The sequence below is a fragment of the Bubalus bubalis genome, chromosome 15 (assembly GCF_019923935.1).
Source record: "Bubalus bubalis isolate 160015118507 breed Murrah chromosome 15, NDDB_SH_1, whole genome shotgun sequence".
NCBI classification, from domain to species: Eukaryota; Metazoa; Chordata; class Mammalia; order Artiodactyla; family Bovidae; genus Bubalus; species Bubalus bubalis.
The window spans coordinates 80,644,213-80,657,566 of NC_059171.1; the positions used below are offsets into that span (position 1 = coordinate 80,644,213).

At 54.8% G+C, this 13,354-nt stretch overlaps 1 protein-coding gene across 12 annotated transcripts; it reads left to right on the forward strand.

The window, feature by feature from the left end:
• The first annotated feature begins 1 nt into the window (after nucleotide 1).
• On the forward strand, nucleotides 2–12,404 carry ZNF696 (zinc finger protein 696). Of its 12 annotated transcripts, XM_045162744.1 has the most exons (6): nucleotides 2,048–2,186; nucleotides 2,843–2,954; nucleotides 3,703–3,776; nucleotides 8,239–8,342; nucleotides 9,275–9,381; nucleotides 10,844–12,404. In XM_045162744.1, exons 2-6 carry the CDS (start codon nucleotides 2,945–2,947, stop codon nucleotides 11,893–11,895), a joined length of 1,347 nt encoding a protein of 448 aa, XP_045018679.1. In that variant the 5' UTR covers nucleotides 2,048–2,186; nucleotides 2,843–2,944; the 3' UTR covers nucleotides 11,896–12,404. The 12 variants fall into 12 exon arrangements, with proteins under 12 accessions (XP_045018677.1, XP_045018676.1, XP_045018679.1 ...); XM_045162751.1 differs by lacking the exon at nucleotides 3,703–3,776 and having other exon boundaries at nucleotides 8,243–8,342; XM_045162743.1 differs by lacking the exons at nucleotides 2,048–2,186; nucleotides 2,843–2,954; nucleotides 3,703–3,776 and adding exons at nucleotides 6,706–6,980; nucleotides 7,917–7,967.
• The last annotated feature ends 950 nt before the right edge of the window (nucleotides 12,405–13,354 follow it).

Below are 13,354 nucleotides of genomic sequence, written 5' to 3' on the forward strand. Positions count from 1 at the left end.
CTGCGGGTCCCTCGGCCCTGCGGCCCGGCTGGCGGGGGACGCGGTGTCACGGCGGGCACCCTCGGGCCTTCCTCCCACAATCCCCACGACCCCTGACCGCAGAGCTACGTCCGTGCGCCAAGAGGGCGTCCCCCGCCCGCTGGGCCCAGGGACCCGACGGCCGCAGGCCAGGTTCCCAAATCATGCTTCTTCCACCTCATTTTCGGGAGTCCGCTGGAAGAGTTGACAATCCCGGGAGAGGCCGGGTTTCGCTTTGGAAGAAGTTCGTCTGGGAGTGTGCGGGCGGAGCTCGTGAAGTCCGGACCGCTGTGCCCCTGAGGGGAGCTCCCGGCCTCGGGCACGGCCCCATCCGCGCCGCTGGGGTGTGTTTCCCTGGGACCTCTCCAGGGATCAGCACGACGTCCTCGTCTCGCCGACGCCAGCGCTGTCACCCGCTGTAACCTCACCTGCCACTGCGCCTGCCAAGGGCACCAGGCCAGGCTCTCCTCTTCCGGAGGAGGGGACCCAGGGACACGGTACTCCCCTCTCGAGCCCCGGGCTGTGTCCCTTTGGCCACGGTCCTGACCTCGGCATCTGTTATTCAGTGTGCGGCCCAATCCCCTCCCCGCTGCCCTGCTGCCTCGCCCCAGGGATCAGCCAGATTCCGGGTCTCAGGGGAAACTGAAGGCTAGTCCTCAAAGAGGACAGGTTTTAACAGATTTTTTTAATTTTTGTTTTAATTTTAAAGGTTTATTTGAGCAAAAATCATTTGGAATCAAGCAGCTCCAGACCGGAAGTGGTTAGGAGGGCTCCCAGATTTCTTTTTTTTAACGACACTGCCGGTTGGGGAGTGGGGTGGGGGAAGGGGGTGGAGACAGGTAGTGAGTTGGAGATCGACTTGTACACACTGTTATATTTGAAATGCATAAACAGCAAAGACCTACTGAATAGCACAGGGAATTCTGCTCAATGTTATGTGGCAGCCCAGATGGGAGGGGAGTTTGGGGGAAAGCTGATACATGTATATGTATGGCTAAGTCGCTTTGCTGTCCACCTGAAACTATCACATTGTTAATAGGCTATACCCCAATACAAAATAAAATGTTGAAAAACATTTTTTAAAAAGAAGATGAAAAAATAATAACATTTTGGGAGTTTGTTCCCTTCTCACACACTTCCTTTCCCTGACCTTGATCCCTGTGTAACCCCATCCCAGACACGGGGTTTAATTCCCTTGTTCCCTGAATTAAAGAGATGACGCGCCTTCCCCAGGTCTCTGCATGCTCCGGTTTAGAGGCTGCTGTCATCTGCTGCCTCCCCTTCTGGCTTCAGCTCAGAGTGAGGAGGAGATTCCAGGGCAGGAAACCCCGGAAAAGGCAGAACCCCAGTGTGTCCAGGGGACAAACACCTCAAGTTTCCGGTGGTGGGGCCAAGGACCTGCCGGACTGTGCAGAAGCCATCAGGGTTCCCAGCTGGCAGGGCTGCCACAAGAGACCTGCCCGCACCAGGCGATTCCTGGGGAGGAGAGGAACCAAGACCTTGAGATGGGAAGCAAATTCAGCCTCACCGCCAGCCTGTGACCCGCCAGGGAGACCACACAAGAGAGAGGTTGGGCGCCGTGAGCCCGGCTGTTTGAGCCACTCCAAATCTAGCAGGCGTGGGGAGCCCCAGCCTGGGAACCAGCTCTCCACCAGCCTGTGGGACCCAAGGCCTCCCCGCACGGGCCAAGGCCTGGAGCGGCAGAAGCTGCCCCTTAGGGAGAAGCCTCACCAGTGCATGCAGGAGAGTTTTCGGATGGACATCGGACTAGAGGATCCACACTGGCAAGAAGCCATCTCATGTAGCCAGCGCGGGAAAGCCTTTGTGCACAGCTCCCAGGTCACACAGCCCCCACGGTTCCACAGCAGAGAGAAGCCGGTTGCGTGTCTGCGGTGCAGCCCTTCCTTCAGCCAGAGCTCCAGCCTCACTCAGCACCAGCGGGGCCACCCCGGGAAGGAGCCGTATGCCTGCCAGGAGTGCGCGGCGCCTTCAGCATTAGCGCCTTCCTCAGCGAGCATCCACACCGGGGAAAAGCCCTCTGAGTGCAGCCGCACCTTCAGGGCCCTGTCGGACTTCTTCCAGCACCAGAGGCTCCACACTGCGGAGAAGCCTTTTGCTGTGCTAAGTGAGCAGGGCCTTCCTCTGAGCTTGCACCTGAGCCAGCGCAGGTAGGTTCATGACGCAGAGTGAACCAAGGCAGCCAGTGGGGTGGGGTGGGGTGGGGGGGAGTTGCACTGGGGCCTCTGCTGCACCGAGCTGACCCTGCACGGGAGGGCTCTGGGGACACTGCGGACGCCTGCGGTGCTTTGGTGCAGGCGTGCAGAGAGCAGCGCTCAGGCGCGCCCTGAAGCTGGCCCCGGCACCTGCACCCCGGTTAAGACGCCTGCGCTGGCTCCCTCGCCCGCAGCCCTGCCGGGCCTTCACTGCCCCCTGGGCCGCCCGGTAACAGTGCGAACAGAGTTCCACTGGCTCCCCCTGGCAAGCGGGACGGGAGGTTGCGGCAAGGCGGCAGCGCCCTTTCACTCGCTGGGAGATCTGACAAATATACTGTTGAAACAAGCTCCGTGGTCACCCTGATGGCAGCCCTGAGAAAGGCCTAGACCAGAGGTCGGGCAATGGGGAAGAGCACTGCAGTACACACCCTTCAAGCGTCCAGTGGGCTTTGCATATGTGCGGACGACGAACTCTTTTTCTTTACCCAAAATTTGCCGGCGCCTAGGTGCGGGGGGTGCGGGGGGGTGAGCCGCGAGGGGCGGGGACGCCAAATCGAAGTCTAGCTGGAGCAACTCTTCACTGTATTTTGAGTTTTGTACTGTGTTTTCAGCCTTGTGGGTCCTTTTTGGTCATGGGGCTGGTCGAATAATACAGGGCATAGTCCCTGGCTTGGAGAACATAGTTGAGAAGTGGCGGCCGTGTCTGGACGGTCATGTTTTCAGGTAAGGCCCCTGTCTGTCTACTTGGTGTCTGGTGGGAACGAAGGTTCTGGTGTGGGAGATAGGATTTGCGTGGTTGGAGTATTTCTTTTGGGAACAGTGGTCCTCCAAAATATTGCAGGTTTTCCCTTAGGATGTGTCTTGAATGCTATTTCTAGTTTTTAGGTCATCCTTTTGAGATGTTTTCATTTTTACGTGTGCTTTATGATTTGTAAAATGTTACACATAAATAGTGCAGTGGAGGATTGGGCATGTATTCAGTGTTTACTGATGCAGGAAATGCCTCAGACAGAGGCTCCTGAGGATGGGCTGGTGGGAGACAGATGCCGGGAGCCCCGTTTGTTGGAGATTCTGGGAGAGTGTCCAGAGGGGCCCCCGGGGACGACGGGGAGTCCAGGGCTGAAAGAGTCGCGGGCTGCAGGTACTTTGGATCCCGGCGATGGTCCAGCTTCTGCCCTTTGGGCCACGTGGCTTATGTCTGTATTTTGCCCTCTGCCCTTGCATTCTGAAGCTGTTTCTGAGCCCAAAAAGATAACGTCTAGGCAGTTGGTGGGGCTTCAAACTACCTGTTCCCTCCCCTCCTGGCCTTTTTGCTGCCCAGCTGCCTGCCAGAAAGCCTGTCCACTGTACTTGGCTCCTTCATCCCTCCCCCCTGCACCATGGCAGGTCTGCAGGCTCCAGCACTCTGGGCAGTAAGAGGGAAGTAGGAAAACCAGCGGGCTTCATTCACTTCTGTGTCCCGCAACTGCAGTGGCCAGCAGCAGCGTTCCAGCAGTGCCTGTTCCCCTAACTGGGCCCTGGAAGGTGGAAGGCGGCAGAGCAAAGGTGCTCACCAGGTTTCTCTCTCTCTCTCTCTCTCGGTTGTTAATGTCAGAAGAGGTGATGGACCCAGGGCAGGGCCCAAGGAGAGTGTGGCTGAGGGCAGGCAGGAGAGGGATTTGCACTGTTCTCCAGGGGATGTGAGTGGAGGAACAGACCCATGTGTGGTTGGGGCCACAGGCCAGGCTGAGTTCAGCTCTCCCTGCCTCGGGCTGGCCCAGCCCTGGCAGCACTGAAGCCCCTCCACTCCTCTGGGCACTGGCCAGCTCTCTGGGGCCCAGAGCCTAGACATGGAAGCCAGGTGGACCCCCTACCCATTCACAGAGCAAGTGACACTGGCTTGGGTAGCATGTGGGGTCAGGGGGTTGCTACTGGAACCACCAGGAATCTGGTGGTCAGGGAGGTCTCTGTCCCCTGCCCACCTCTCATCTCTGCAGGCCCTGTGGCATCAGGCTCTGACTGCTCAGGTCTGACATCATCTCAGCCCAGGCTGCAGAGGACACAGCCCTGTATCCCCACAGCTGCTGCACAAACCCTAGAGAGTCAGGTCACAGGCCCATCCTGGGGAAGCTGGTGGTATTGGTTCCAGAATGATCTAAAGAAGAGAGGGCAGGGGCACGCCCCAGAAAGAAGGGGTCCCAAGCAGAAGCAAACAACAGGCCCCCTAGATGCACCCCTGATCCTGCTGGAGAAGAAAAGCCAGTGCACATCCCACGAGGAAGCCGTCACTAGAGCCCGAATGAGAAAGCTCGCTCTGGCACCTGGTTGCGGAAGCGACAGATACATGATGGGACCCCGTGGGGACGTCTGGAGGAGAATACCCTCCACCATCTGCATCCTGGGACGTCAGCGTCGGCCTCTTTGGCGCCATCAGAAGGCAGACTCAGCGTGCAGTTTATGGTCTCCTTTGAGGCTTGCAGGGGAGACAGGCTTAATCCATTTCTACAAGCTCATCAACAAGCTCTGTTTGTCAGGACTTCACTTTTTTGATAAAACTTGACAAAGCACATTTTCCCTATTATATAAACAGAATATATTGTAGAGAATATGGGAAAAATGCAGAAAAGTAGAAAGAAATCACACTAGTTCACATCACATGGCAAAACCATACCTTTTAACTTTTTATATCTATACAAATTCTTTTTTCCCAAAATCTTTTTAGGATGGTTTGCATCCATTATGCCTCTTAGCTCCATAACCCTTTAGTGTGTGTTCCCTACATTCAGGGATGTTCTCTTACAGACCCACAGTGCAGGCACCAAGCCCAGGTAACTGGACACCGACACAACGCCCAGCCAAGCGGGGCCTCTCATCCTGTCCATGGTATATTCCCTTCAACCCAGCATCCAGCGGGGTCACATCTAGTCTCTGGTTGCCATGTGTCCTTAGGAATCTTCAGTGTGGAGCAGTTCCTCAGCCTTTCTTTTCTCCCCAGAGATGGTTTATTAGTTGCAGGGAAAACATGGTGCCCACAGTCAGAAAACCAGACAGCAGGGACCATGTGATCCAAATGATCTCTAGCCACTGATGACTTGGTGGACACCATGTCGCTACATGTGACACCCAGAGGACACATCGTTGCAGGATTCCAGCGGGAGAGGCATGGCCTGTGTCCAGTGATGAGGGAGGGGAAGGGAATGGGCCAAGGCTCAGAGCGAGGCAGCAGCGAGCCGGACAAGGTCAAAGACTGGTGACTGGTTTCACAGCTGGGGGAGCTGGAGGAAGAAGCACGACTGGAGAGGGGGTGAAGGCTGGGGGCCAGCGTCGGGCTGAGGGAGGGAAGGCCTACTGCCAGCTGCCCACTGGGCCTGTGTGCTGAGTGGGCTGAGAGCGTGGGTGGCTGCCAGAACAGAGCAGAGGGGCAGTGCCAGGGGCCGGGGTCATTTCAAAGGCTCTCTGCGCTGTGGGGGTCCCAGAAGGTGTTAGGATGGGGTGGCTGAGGAGCAATACAGGAGCATCTAAAGGAAAGTGCCTGGAGCATGGAGAGACAGCCCAGTGCCGCGCTGGGCACAGGACATTCGCCGCCCAGGCCCAAACCCGTGTCTGAGGCTGACGCTGGAAAGGTTTCTTGGCCGGGGTTCAACGCAAGACCCTGTGTTGATCCACTCTGCACACAGCCCCACCGCGTAGCCTATGGGGCTCAGAGAACGCCAGCCCTCCAGACCTGAATCCTGCCCACAGGCTCTTGAGCCCGCAGGGGAGACCCCAGTCCTGGCCAGCCTCTCCTCTCAGCGTAGGAGATACGCCAGGAACGAACCGGCCAGGCTGTGCCCCGGCTCGTGCAACCCGAGGAAACCGTGAGATAGCAAAGCCCTCAAGTGTGTGGTCGCTGCGGACCAGCGGGGAGGGACCAGCCCGGGGACACAGGGCAGGCGGGAGGAGGGGGTCCACCTGCCAGGACCAGCCGCCGTGAGGCTCGGGCGTCCTGCCCTCGGCGGATCTCCGTAGGGAGGGCGGCCCAGGGCTCTCTCCGGCTCTGCCTGCTTCTTCCCCCGGGCGCTCCCCGCTTTCTCCACGAGCGCCGGCCTCCTCCGTCGGTGCCTTCGCCCACTGCGCAGTCAGCAAGGTCACCATCCCGAGTGACGACTCCGGCCTCGGGCCCGGACCCGGTGGAGGCCACGGGGTTGGCGGGGAGGGCTCGCGCGGGAAGGGGAGGGCCCGGGAGGCGTCCCGGAGGTCTGCGGAGGGAAGCCCAGCAGGGGCGGGAGCGGTGAATGTGAAAGTGTACGGACAACCGCCGAGGGTCGTGCACGCGAGGCTAGGGAGCCCGGCCCGGACTCGCGCAGGCAGGTCAACGCCCCCAGCGGCTCCGGCTGCTGCCCGCGTCCCCCAGGGCAGCCGAGTGCCGGTCCTCCGGCGCCTAGAGCGTCACCGGAACTGCCTCCGCCGCCTGGGAGGGCGCTGCTTCCCGCGAGCGGAGGGGCTCCGGGTGAGTGCGGGCGAGCCTGGGGCTCGGCGGGGAGAGGGCGGGGTGCGGACGCCCGGCCGCGCAGGGGCAGGAGACCGAGACAGGCCCGGGGGGCCGGGCACCGGGACCCTTGTCTGTCCCCGGCTGCGCTTGTGAGAAGGCTCACGTCTCGGAGGAGAGCGGAGGCGGCGGGCTGGTTTAACCTCGTCGGGGCCAGACAGAGCCTCCCCCGCCCTGGCTGACGCCGCGGGACAGCCTCCATGCCCCAGGGTGACGCCCCGGGACAGCCTCCGTGCCCCAGGGTGACGCCCCGGGACAGCCTCCGTGCCCCAGGGTGACGCCCCGGGACAGCCTCCGTGCCCCAGGGTGACGCCCCGGGACAGCCTCCCCCGCCCAGGGTGACGCCCCGGGACAGCCTCCGTGCCCCAGGGTGACGCCCCGGGACAGCCTCCCCCGCCCAGGGTGACGCCCCGGGACAGCCTCGTCCGTTCCCTGAAGTGGAATCAGTCTGCCTGTAACGCTTTTGTAAATTGTTGCGTTACCAGCAGTGCAGTGCTCCTTGTCCTTTCCCAAGGGTGCATGAAGGTGCTTGTTTGCCTGATTGTCTCAATGCTCCTAAGGGGCCACTGCTTTTAAGCCTTTGCTACTTTTAGACTGAAACATATTTTAATTTTCATTCTTAATTGCCTACCACGTGGAACAATGTGGGACCTGTGTTTAAAATATATATATTGGCTGCTTGTTTATTTTCTTCTCTGGTTACCTGCTTGTAACTTTTATTAGTTTTTCATACTTTCTTATGTATATATAATGAGATATCTTGAGGCTATGAATCCTTATCTGTGTTGCAGGTATCTCCCGTTTGTTTTTTAATCTGTTTTTTATTCCAAATGTCCTGTGTAGTTAAGTCTGTTAGACTTCACCTTTGGTGTCACGCTTAGCAAAAGCATTCCTCAATTCAAAATTACACCATTCAGATCACTTTTTATTTTTTTGGTTTCATGTTTTTATATTCAGATCTTTTATCAAGAAAAAATTTAAATACAAAGAAATGTCTCCAGACATTTATGCATGTGTGTGTGCTAGGTCTCTTTGCGACCCCATGGACCATAGCCTGCCAGGCTCCTCTGTCCATGGGATTCTCCAGGCAAGAATACTGGAGTGGGTTGCCATGCCCTCCTCCAGGGGAACTTCTCCAAGGATCGAACATGCGTCTCTTATGTCTCCTACCCTGGCAGATGGGTTCTTTACCATTAGCACCACCTGGGAAGCCCAAGGACTGCTTAAAGGTGCTGGTTCGTCCCTTGTGGATCTGAGACCACAGCAGGCAGCTGACAGGTGCTGCCTCATCGGTCTGGGCTCCTCATCTGCTGGGAGGCTGGGATGAGGGGAGCTAGTGTGGCCTAGACAGAGTTCCCACTAGTTTCTGGGGTGTTTGCTTATTCAGGACCTTGGTTTATAGTGAGGTGGCTCCTCCAGGGCAGGCTCTGAACCTCCCTTCACTGAAGGAGCTCTGACTTCCCCCCTGTCATTTTCTCCCCTTTTTCCTCTTTCTCCCAGGCAGGGGTCCCACTGTGGGCATTTCTGCAGGAAGCAGCAAACAGAGCCCGGCCTGGATCTCCAGACCACCACGGAGAGGGCTGCCCTGATGGACACATGCACAGGTGAGGGGGGTGGGGTGGCCCAGCCCAGAGGGCTGTCCTGGACTAAGGGATGTGGGGACAGCTTAGGAGTTGGAGCTTCCCCATCGACCTGCCTGGCGGCTGTGGAGATGTCACTGGACTCTGGCAGCTTCTGACACTCACAGCGCCCCACCTTCATGCCTTTGGGCTCCCTGCACCCCACCTCCTTTGCCTTCCAGGCCACTTTTTTTTCCATAATATTCGCTCGTTCAGCTGCACCGGGTCTTAGTTGTAGCACGCGGGCTCTTTTAGCTGCTGTGTGTGAACTCTCAGTTGCAGCAGGCGGAGTCTAGTTCCCTGATCAGGAGTCGAACCTGGGCCCCCAGCATTGGGCGTGTGGAGTCTTTTCTCCTAGCCACACTCTGCAGCCCGATGTCTCTCTGGAACCTCAACCTGGATACCTCTGAGAACAAGAATTTTGTTTTTCAAATTGTAGTTGACTTACAATGTTGTTAGTTTCAAGTGTACAGCAGAGTGATTCACTTATATGTATATTCTTTCTCATGTTTTTTTCCATTATATGTTATTGTAAGATATTGAATATAATTCCATGTGTTATACAGGAGGACCTTGTTTATCCATTGGGTTGCCCAAATAATTTGGGTTTTTGGTAAGATGTTACAGAAAAACTTGAATAAACTATGTGGCCAATCCCAGGGTTTTTTGTTTATATTGACTTCCTCTATTTTTTTTTTTTTTTACCAATATTTTATATATAGTAGTTTGTATCTGCTAATTCCAAACTCCTAATTTATGCCTACCCCCTTTGCTCCTTCTCCCTTTCCCCTTTGGTAATCATAAATTTGGTTTTGGTCTGTGAGTCTGTTTTGTAAATAAGTTCATTTGTATTAGTTTTTTAGATTCCACATATAAGTGATATCATGTATTTGTCTCTGACTTACTTCCCCGGTAAGACAGCATCTAGGTCCGCCCGTGCGGCAGATGGCGTCATCTCCTCCTTGGTGGCTGAGCACTGTTGCATTGTCTGTGTGCGCCACACCTGTCATCTGTCGATGGACATGTAGGTTGTTTGCATGTCTTGATTGTGAACCCAGTGCTGCTGTGAACACTGGGTTGCATGTATCCTTTTGAGTTTTCCCCGGATATATGTCAGAAGTGGGATTTCTGGATCATATGGTAATTCTGTTTTTGGTTTCTAAAGGAACCTCCATACTGTTTTCCATAATGTCTGCACCAGTTTACATTCCCACCAACAGTGTATGAGCCCTTTTCTCTACCCCCTCTCCAGCATGTTATTTGTAAACTTTTTAGTGATGGTCATTTTGACCAGTGTAAGGTCTCTCCTGTTGTTTTGGTTTGCATTTCTCTAATAATTACCAGTGTTGAGCATCTTTTCATGTGCCTGTTGGGCATCTGTGTGTCTTCTTTGGAGAAATGTCTGTTTAGGTCTTCGGCCCATTTTTTGATTGAGCTGGTTTTTTGTAAATGCGTTGGATGAGCTGTTTGTATATTTTGTAAGTTAAGTCCTTGTCAGTCACAACACTTGCAAATATTTTCTCCCATTTCTGTAGCTTGTTTTGATTATGGTTTCCTTTGCTGTGTAGAAATTTGTAAGTTTGATTAGGTCCCATTTGTTTTTGCTTTCATTTCTTCTGCTTTGGGAGACTGACGTAACGAAACATTGCTATGGTTTGTCAGAATGTTTTGCCTGTGGTCTCCTCTAGGACTTTTACGGTATCACATCTTACATCTAAGCCTTTAGGCCATTTTGAGTTTATTTTCGTGTATGGTGTTAGAGAATGTTCTAAACTTCGTTGATTTACATGCAGCTGTCCAGCTTTCTCAGCACCACCCTATGGGTGCTCTGGAATGGAGGCTTCTCTGCTAGAGGTGGCCTGTGGCTCTGGGGCATTGAGCAGCCTCCCTGGCTTTCCCCACTTGGTACTAGTGTGACCAAAAGTGGGGTCGAGCTGCTCACCACCTCAAAAGCCAATAGAGGCAAGGGTGACAGAAAGGAAAGTTTGCTTTATTTTGGATGCCAGCAACCTTGAGTTGGGAGGTGGGGGCAGTCAAGGCCACAGTGTTGTCTCAGGGAGTCCAGGATCTGAGAAAGAGGCTGGATCCCAGCATGTGCCATCCGCACTGCTTGCCCCTGCATCCCCGGACCTCTGCTTTGTTTCCTCCTGCTCTGCTGCCAACTGCTCTCTGGGCTCCAGTCCATGTGGCCAAACCAGGGAGTCACCAGAGCCTGACTGAGGGTCTGTCCCCAGGCCTGAGACCGGGTAGACTGAGATTAGAGGCTTGGGCTTTTCTGGAGTCTCAGGAAAGGACACTGACCACCCTCCCCCGGTCCCTCATTCATCCTGAGACAACAGGGGTTAGAGGTGGAGAACTGGGCAAGATGAGGACAGGCAGGATAACAGGCTTGCTGTCAGCTCTGTCAGCACACAGCTCTCCAGCACCACCTCTGTGTCCTTAGCCGAGTTCTCTTCTGAGTTGTGTATCTCTGCCCTCTTTTCCAGCTTTCCAGGCTTCCTTCTGTGCAGCTTCAGCAGCTGAGCACAGGGCTCAGAGTGCAGAGCTGATGCCTCGGCAGGCGGCCCTGAAAGAAGGGGGCTGTGAAGAGGCCACGCCAGGACTGTTACAGGGTCCTTCCCAGACACTGGGGCTTCCGGACCCTTGTGGGAATGAGGAAGCTGCAGAGAAACCCAGAGGTTGCCCTCGGAGACATGAGGTTCATGAGGACAGAGTGTCCGGGTCAGAGGTCACCCTGAACACAGCGTCTGCAGTTGATGGGAGAGGCCCCTGGAAAGGACGGCCTTACCGATGCAGCACCTGTGACAGGAGCTTCAAATGCTATTCAGACGTGGTGAAGCACCAGAGCATTCACTCTGGGGAGAAGCCCTACGAGTGCAGTGACTGCGGGAAAGCCTTCATCCACAGCTCCCATGTCGTCAGGCACCAGCGCATTCACAACGGGGAGAAGCCTTACATCTGTAAGGAGTGTGGGAAAGCCTTCAGCCAGAGCTTCAACCTCATCAGACACCAGAGGATCCACACAGGAGAGAAGCCGTATGAATGTGCTGAGTGCGGCAAGTCCTTCAGTCAGAGGTCAGACGCTATGAAGCACCAGAGGATTCACACAGGGGAGCGGCTCTACGAGTGCAGCGAGTGCAGGAAAACCTTCATCCACAGCTCAAACGTCGTCCGGCACCAAAGGATTCACCACAGAGAGAACCCCTACGAATGCAAAGAGTGTGGGAAAGCCTTCAGCCAGAGCTCCAACCTCATTCAGCACCAGCGAGTCCACACAGGGGAGAAGCCCTATGCCTGCCAGGAGTGCGGGCGCGCCTTCAGCCGCAGCTCCTTCCTCAGTGAGCACCGGCGCATCCACACCGGGGAGAAGCCCTATGAGTGCGGTGAGTGCGGCCGCTCCTTCAGGGCCCTGTCAGGCTTCTTCCGGCACCAGAGGATCCACACTGGGGAGAAGCCCTTCCGCTGTGCGCAGTGTGGCAGGGCCTTCCGCCTGAGCTTTCACCTTATCCAGCACCAACGAGTTCATGGCACAGAGTGAACCTGCTTTGGGGTGAACGTAGAGTAAAAGCTGAGTAAACACGGCTGGAGGGTGGGTAGCACGCCCTTCAGTCTTTGTCAGCACCCCGAGGCTCGTGCGCTGTGCTCCACGGGCCACAGGAAGATAACACTGTCTTGTGGTCTGTGAGCTGCCCGTGGACACCCGAAGTCTACCACTGCCTCCGGGAGCAGCGGAAAGGAAAGAGGCTAGGGAAGGAGACTTGATGCTGACAGGTGCCTCTGAAGCTGCTGTACTTCATTTTCACAGCACTGGGGTTTCCTGGAGTATACTTTACATGAGGTGCAATGCCCAGCTCTTAAGTGTTTGGTTATATAACAAATACAACCTGTTCTGACCTTTATGACTACCACACTATCAAGATGCTGACTATTTCCATCAACCCAGAAAGACTCCTCGGGCCCCTCATCCTTAAAAGCAACCAACAGTGTTGTTCTTGTCACTATAGTTTTGCTTGTTCTGAAATGTTACATAAATAGTGATATAATTTATACTCTTTATGTATTTTTCCCTGTGCTCAAGTTTTGAGGTTTATCCATGCATCAGAGGTTTGTTTTTGTTTTTTTTATGTTCATAGCACTTTTGAAAAGTGGTCACTGTTCATGATCTAATACCTCGGACGTCACGATACAGCAGCTTTACTGACACCTGTAAATGTTACTTGCCAGATAGGAAGGGAGAGGTGTCTTTGTTGGGGATGCTACTCTGAGTATCATAAAACTCTGCCATAACAAACTGAGTGAGGTCATGTTACTAAAAGCTGACTGTAATGTAACCTGGCCACAAGTCCTGGGGGTCCAGCTGCAGGACCCAAATCTGTAGTGGCCAGGCTGTGGTTTGTTGCCCCTTCAACAAACCCATGAAGTTCCCTTCATGGGAACTGTCTGCTCTAGATTAACTCCTGACTGAATTATGTGGGTCCTGTAGCTGGCTGGGATTTCCAAAACAGTGGCTCAACTCGAGGGCTTCTGTTGGTACATGTTTGTTTCATGGTGTCCGCTCAGGTGACAGGGCTGTGGAGCCTGTAGGGGCAGAGGTGCTCTCAGAGTGGATTCAGTGGCTCCACAGCACTGGGCTGCCGGCTCCTGGACCAAAGTGAGATGGAAAGCCGAGCCTGGGACTCCCATGCAGAGCCAAGACCCAGGTTTGTGCTACCTCCCAGGTATAACAGCGCTCTAGAGGAAAGCTTGCCCTGCTTAGACTCTGGTGGCCCTGGATCATGAGGTCAAAGCAATGAATTTAAAGAAGTCCCCAAGCACACAGGACAGCATCTCACTGAGGGTTAGCAAAACCAGCAAAGAACAGATACAGACCACAAAGAACTTCAGATTATTGAAACTACCAGATAATGCAGGCATGAGAACAGTTATGTGTGAATGTTTAAAGAAATATTAATAAGACCTCTTCCCGCTAAAACCTGGAACAAGACAAGGATGCCCAC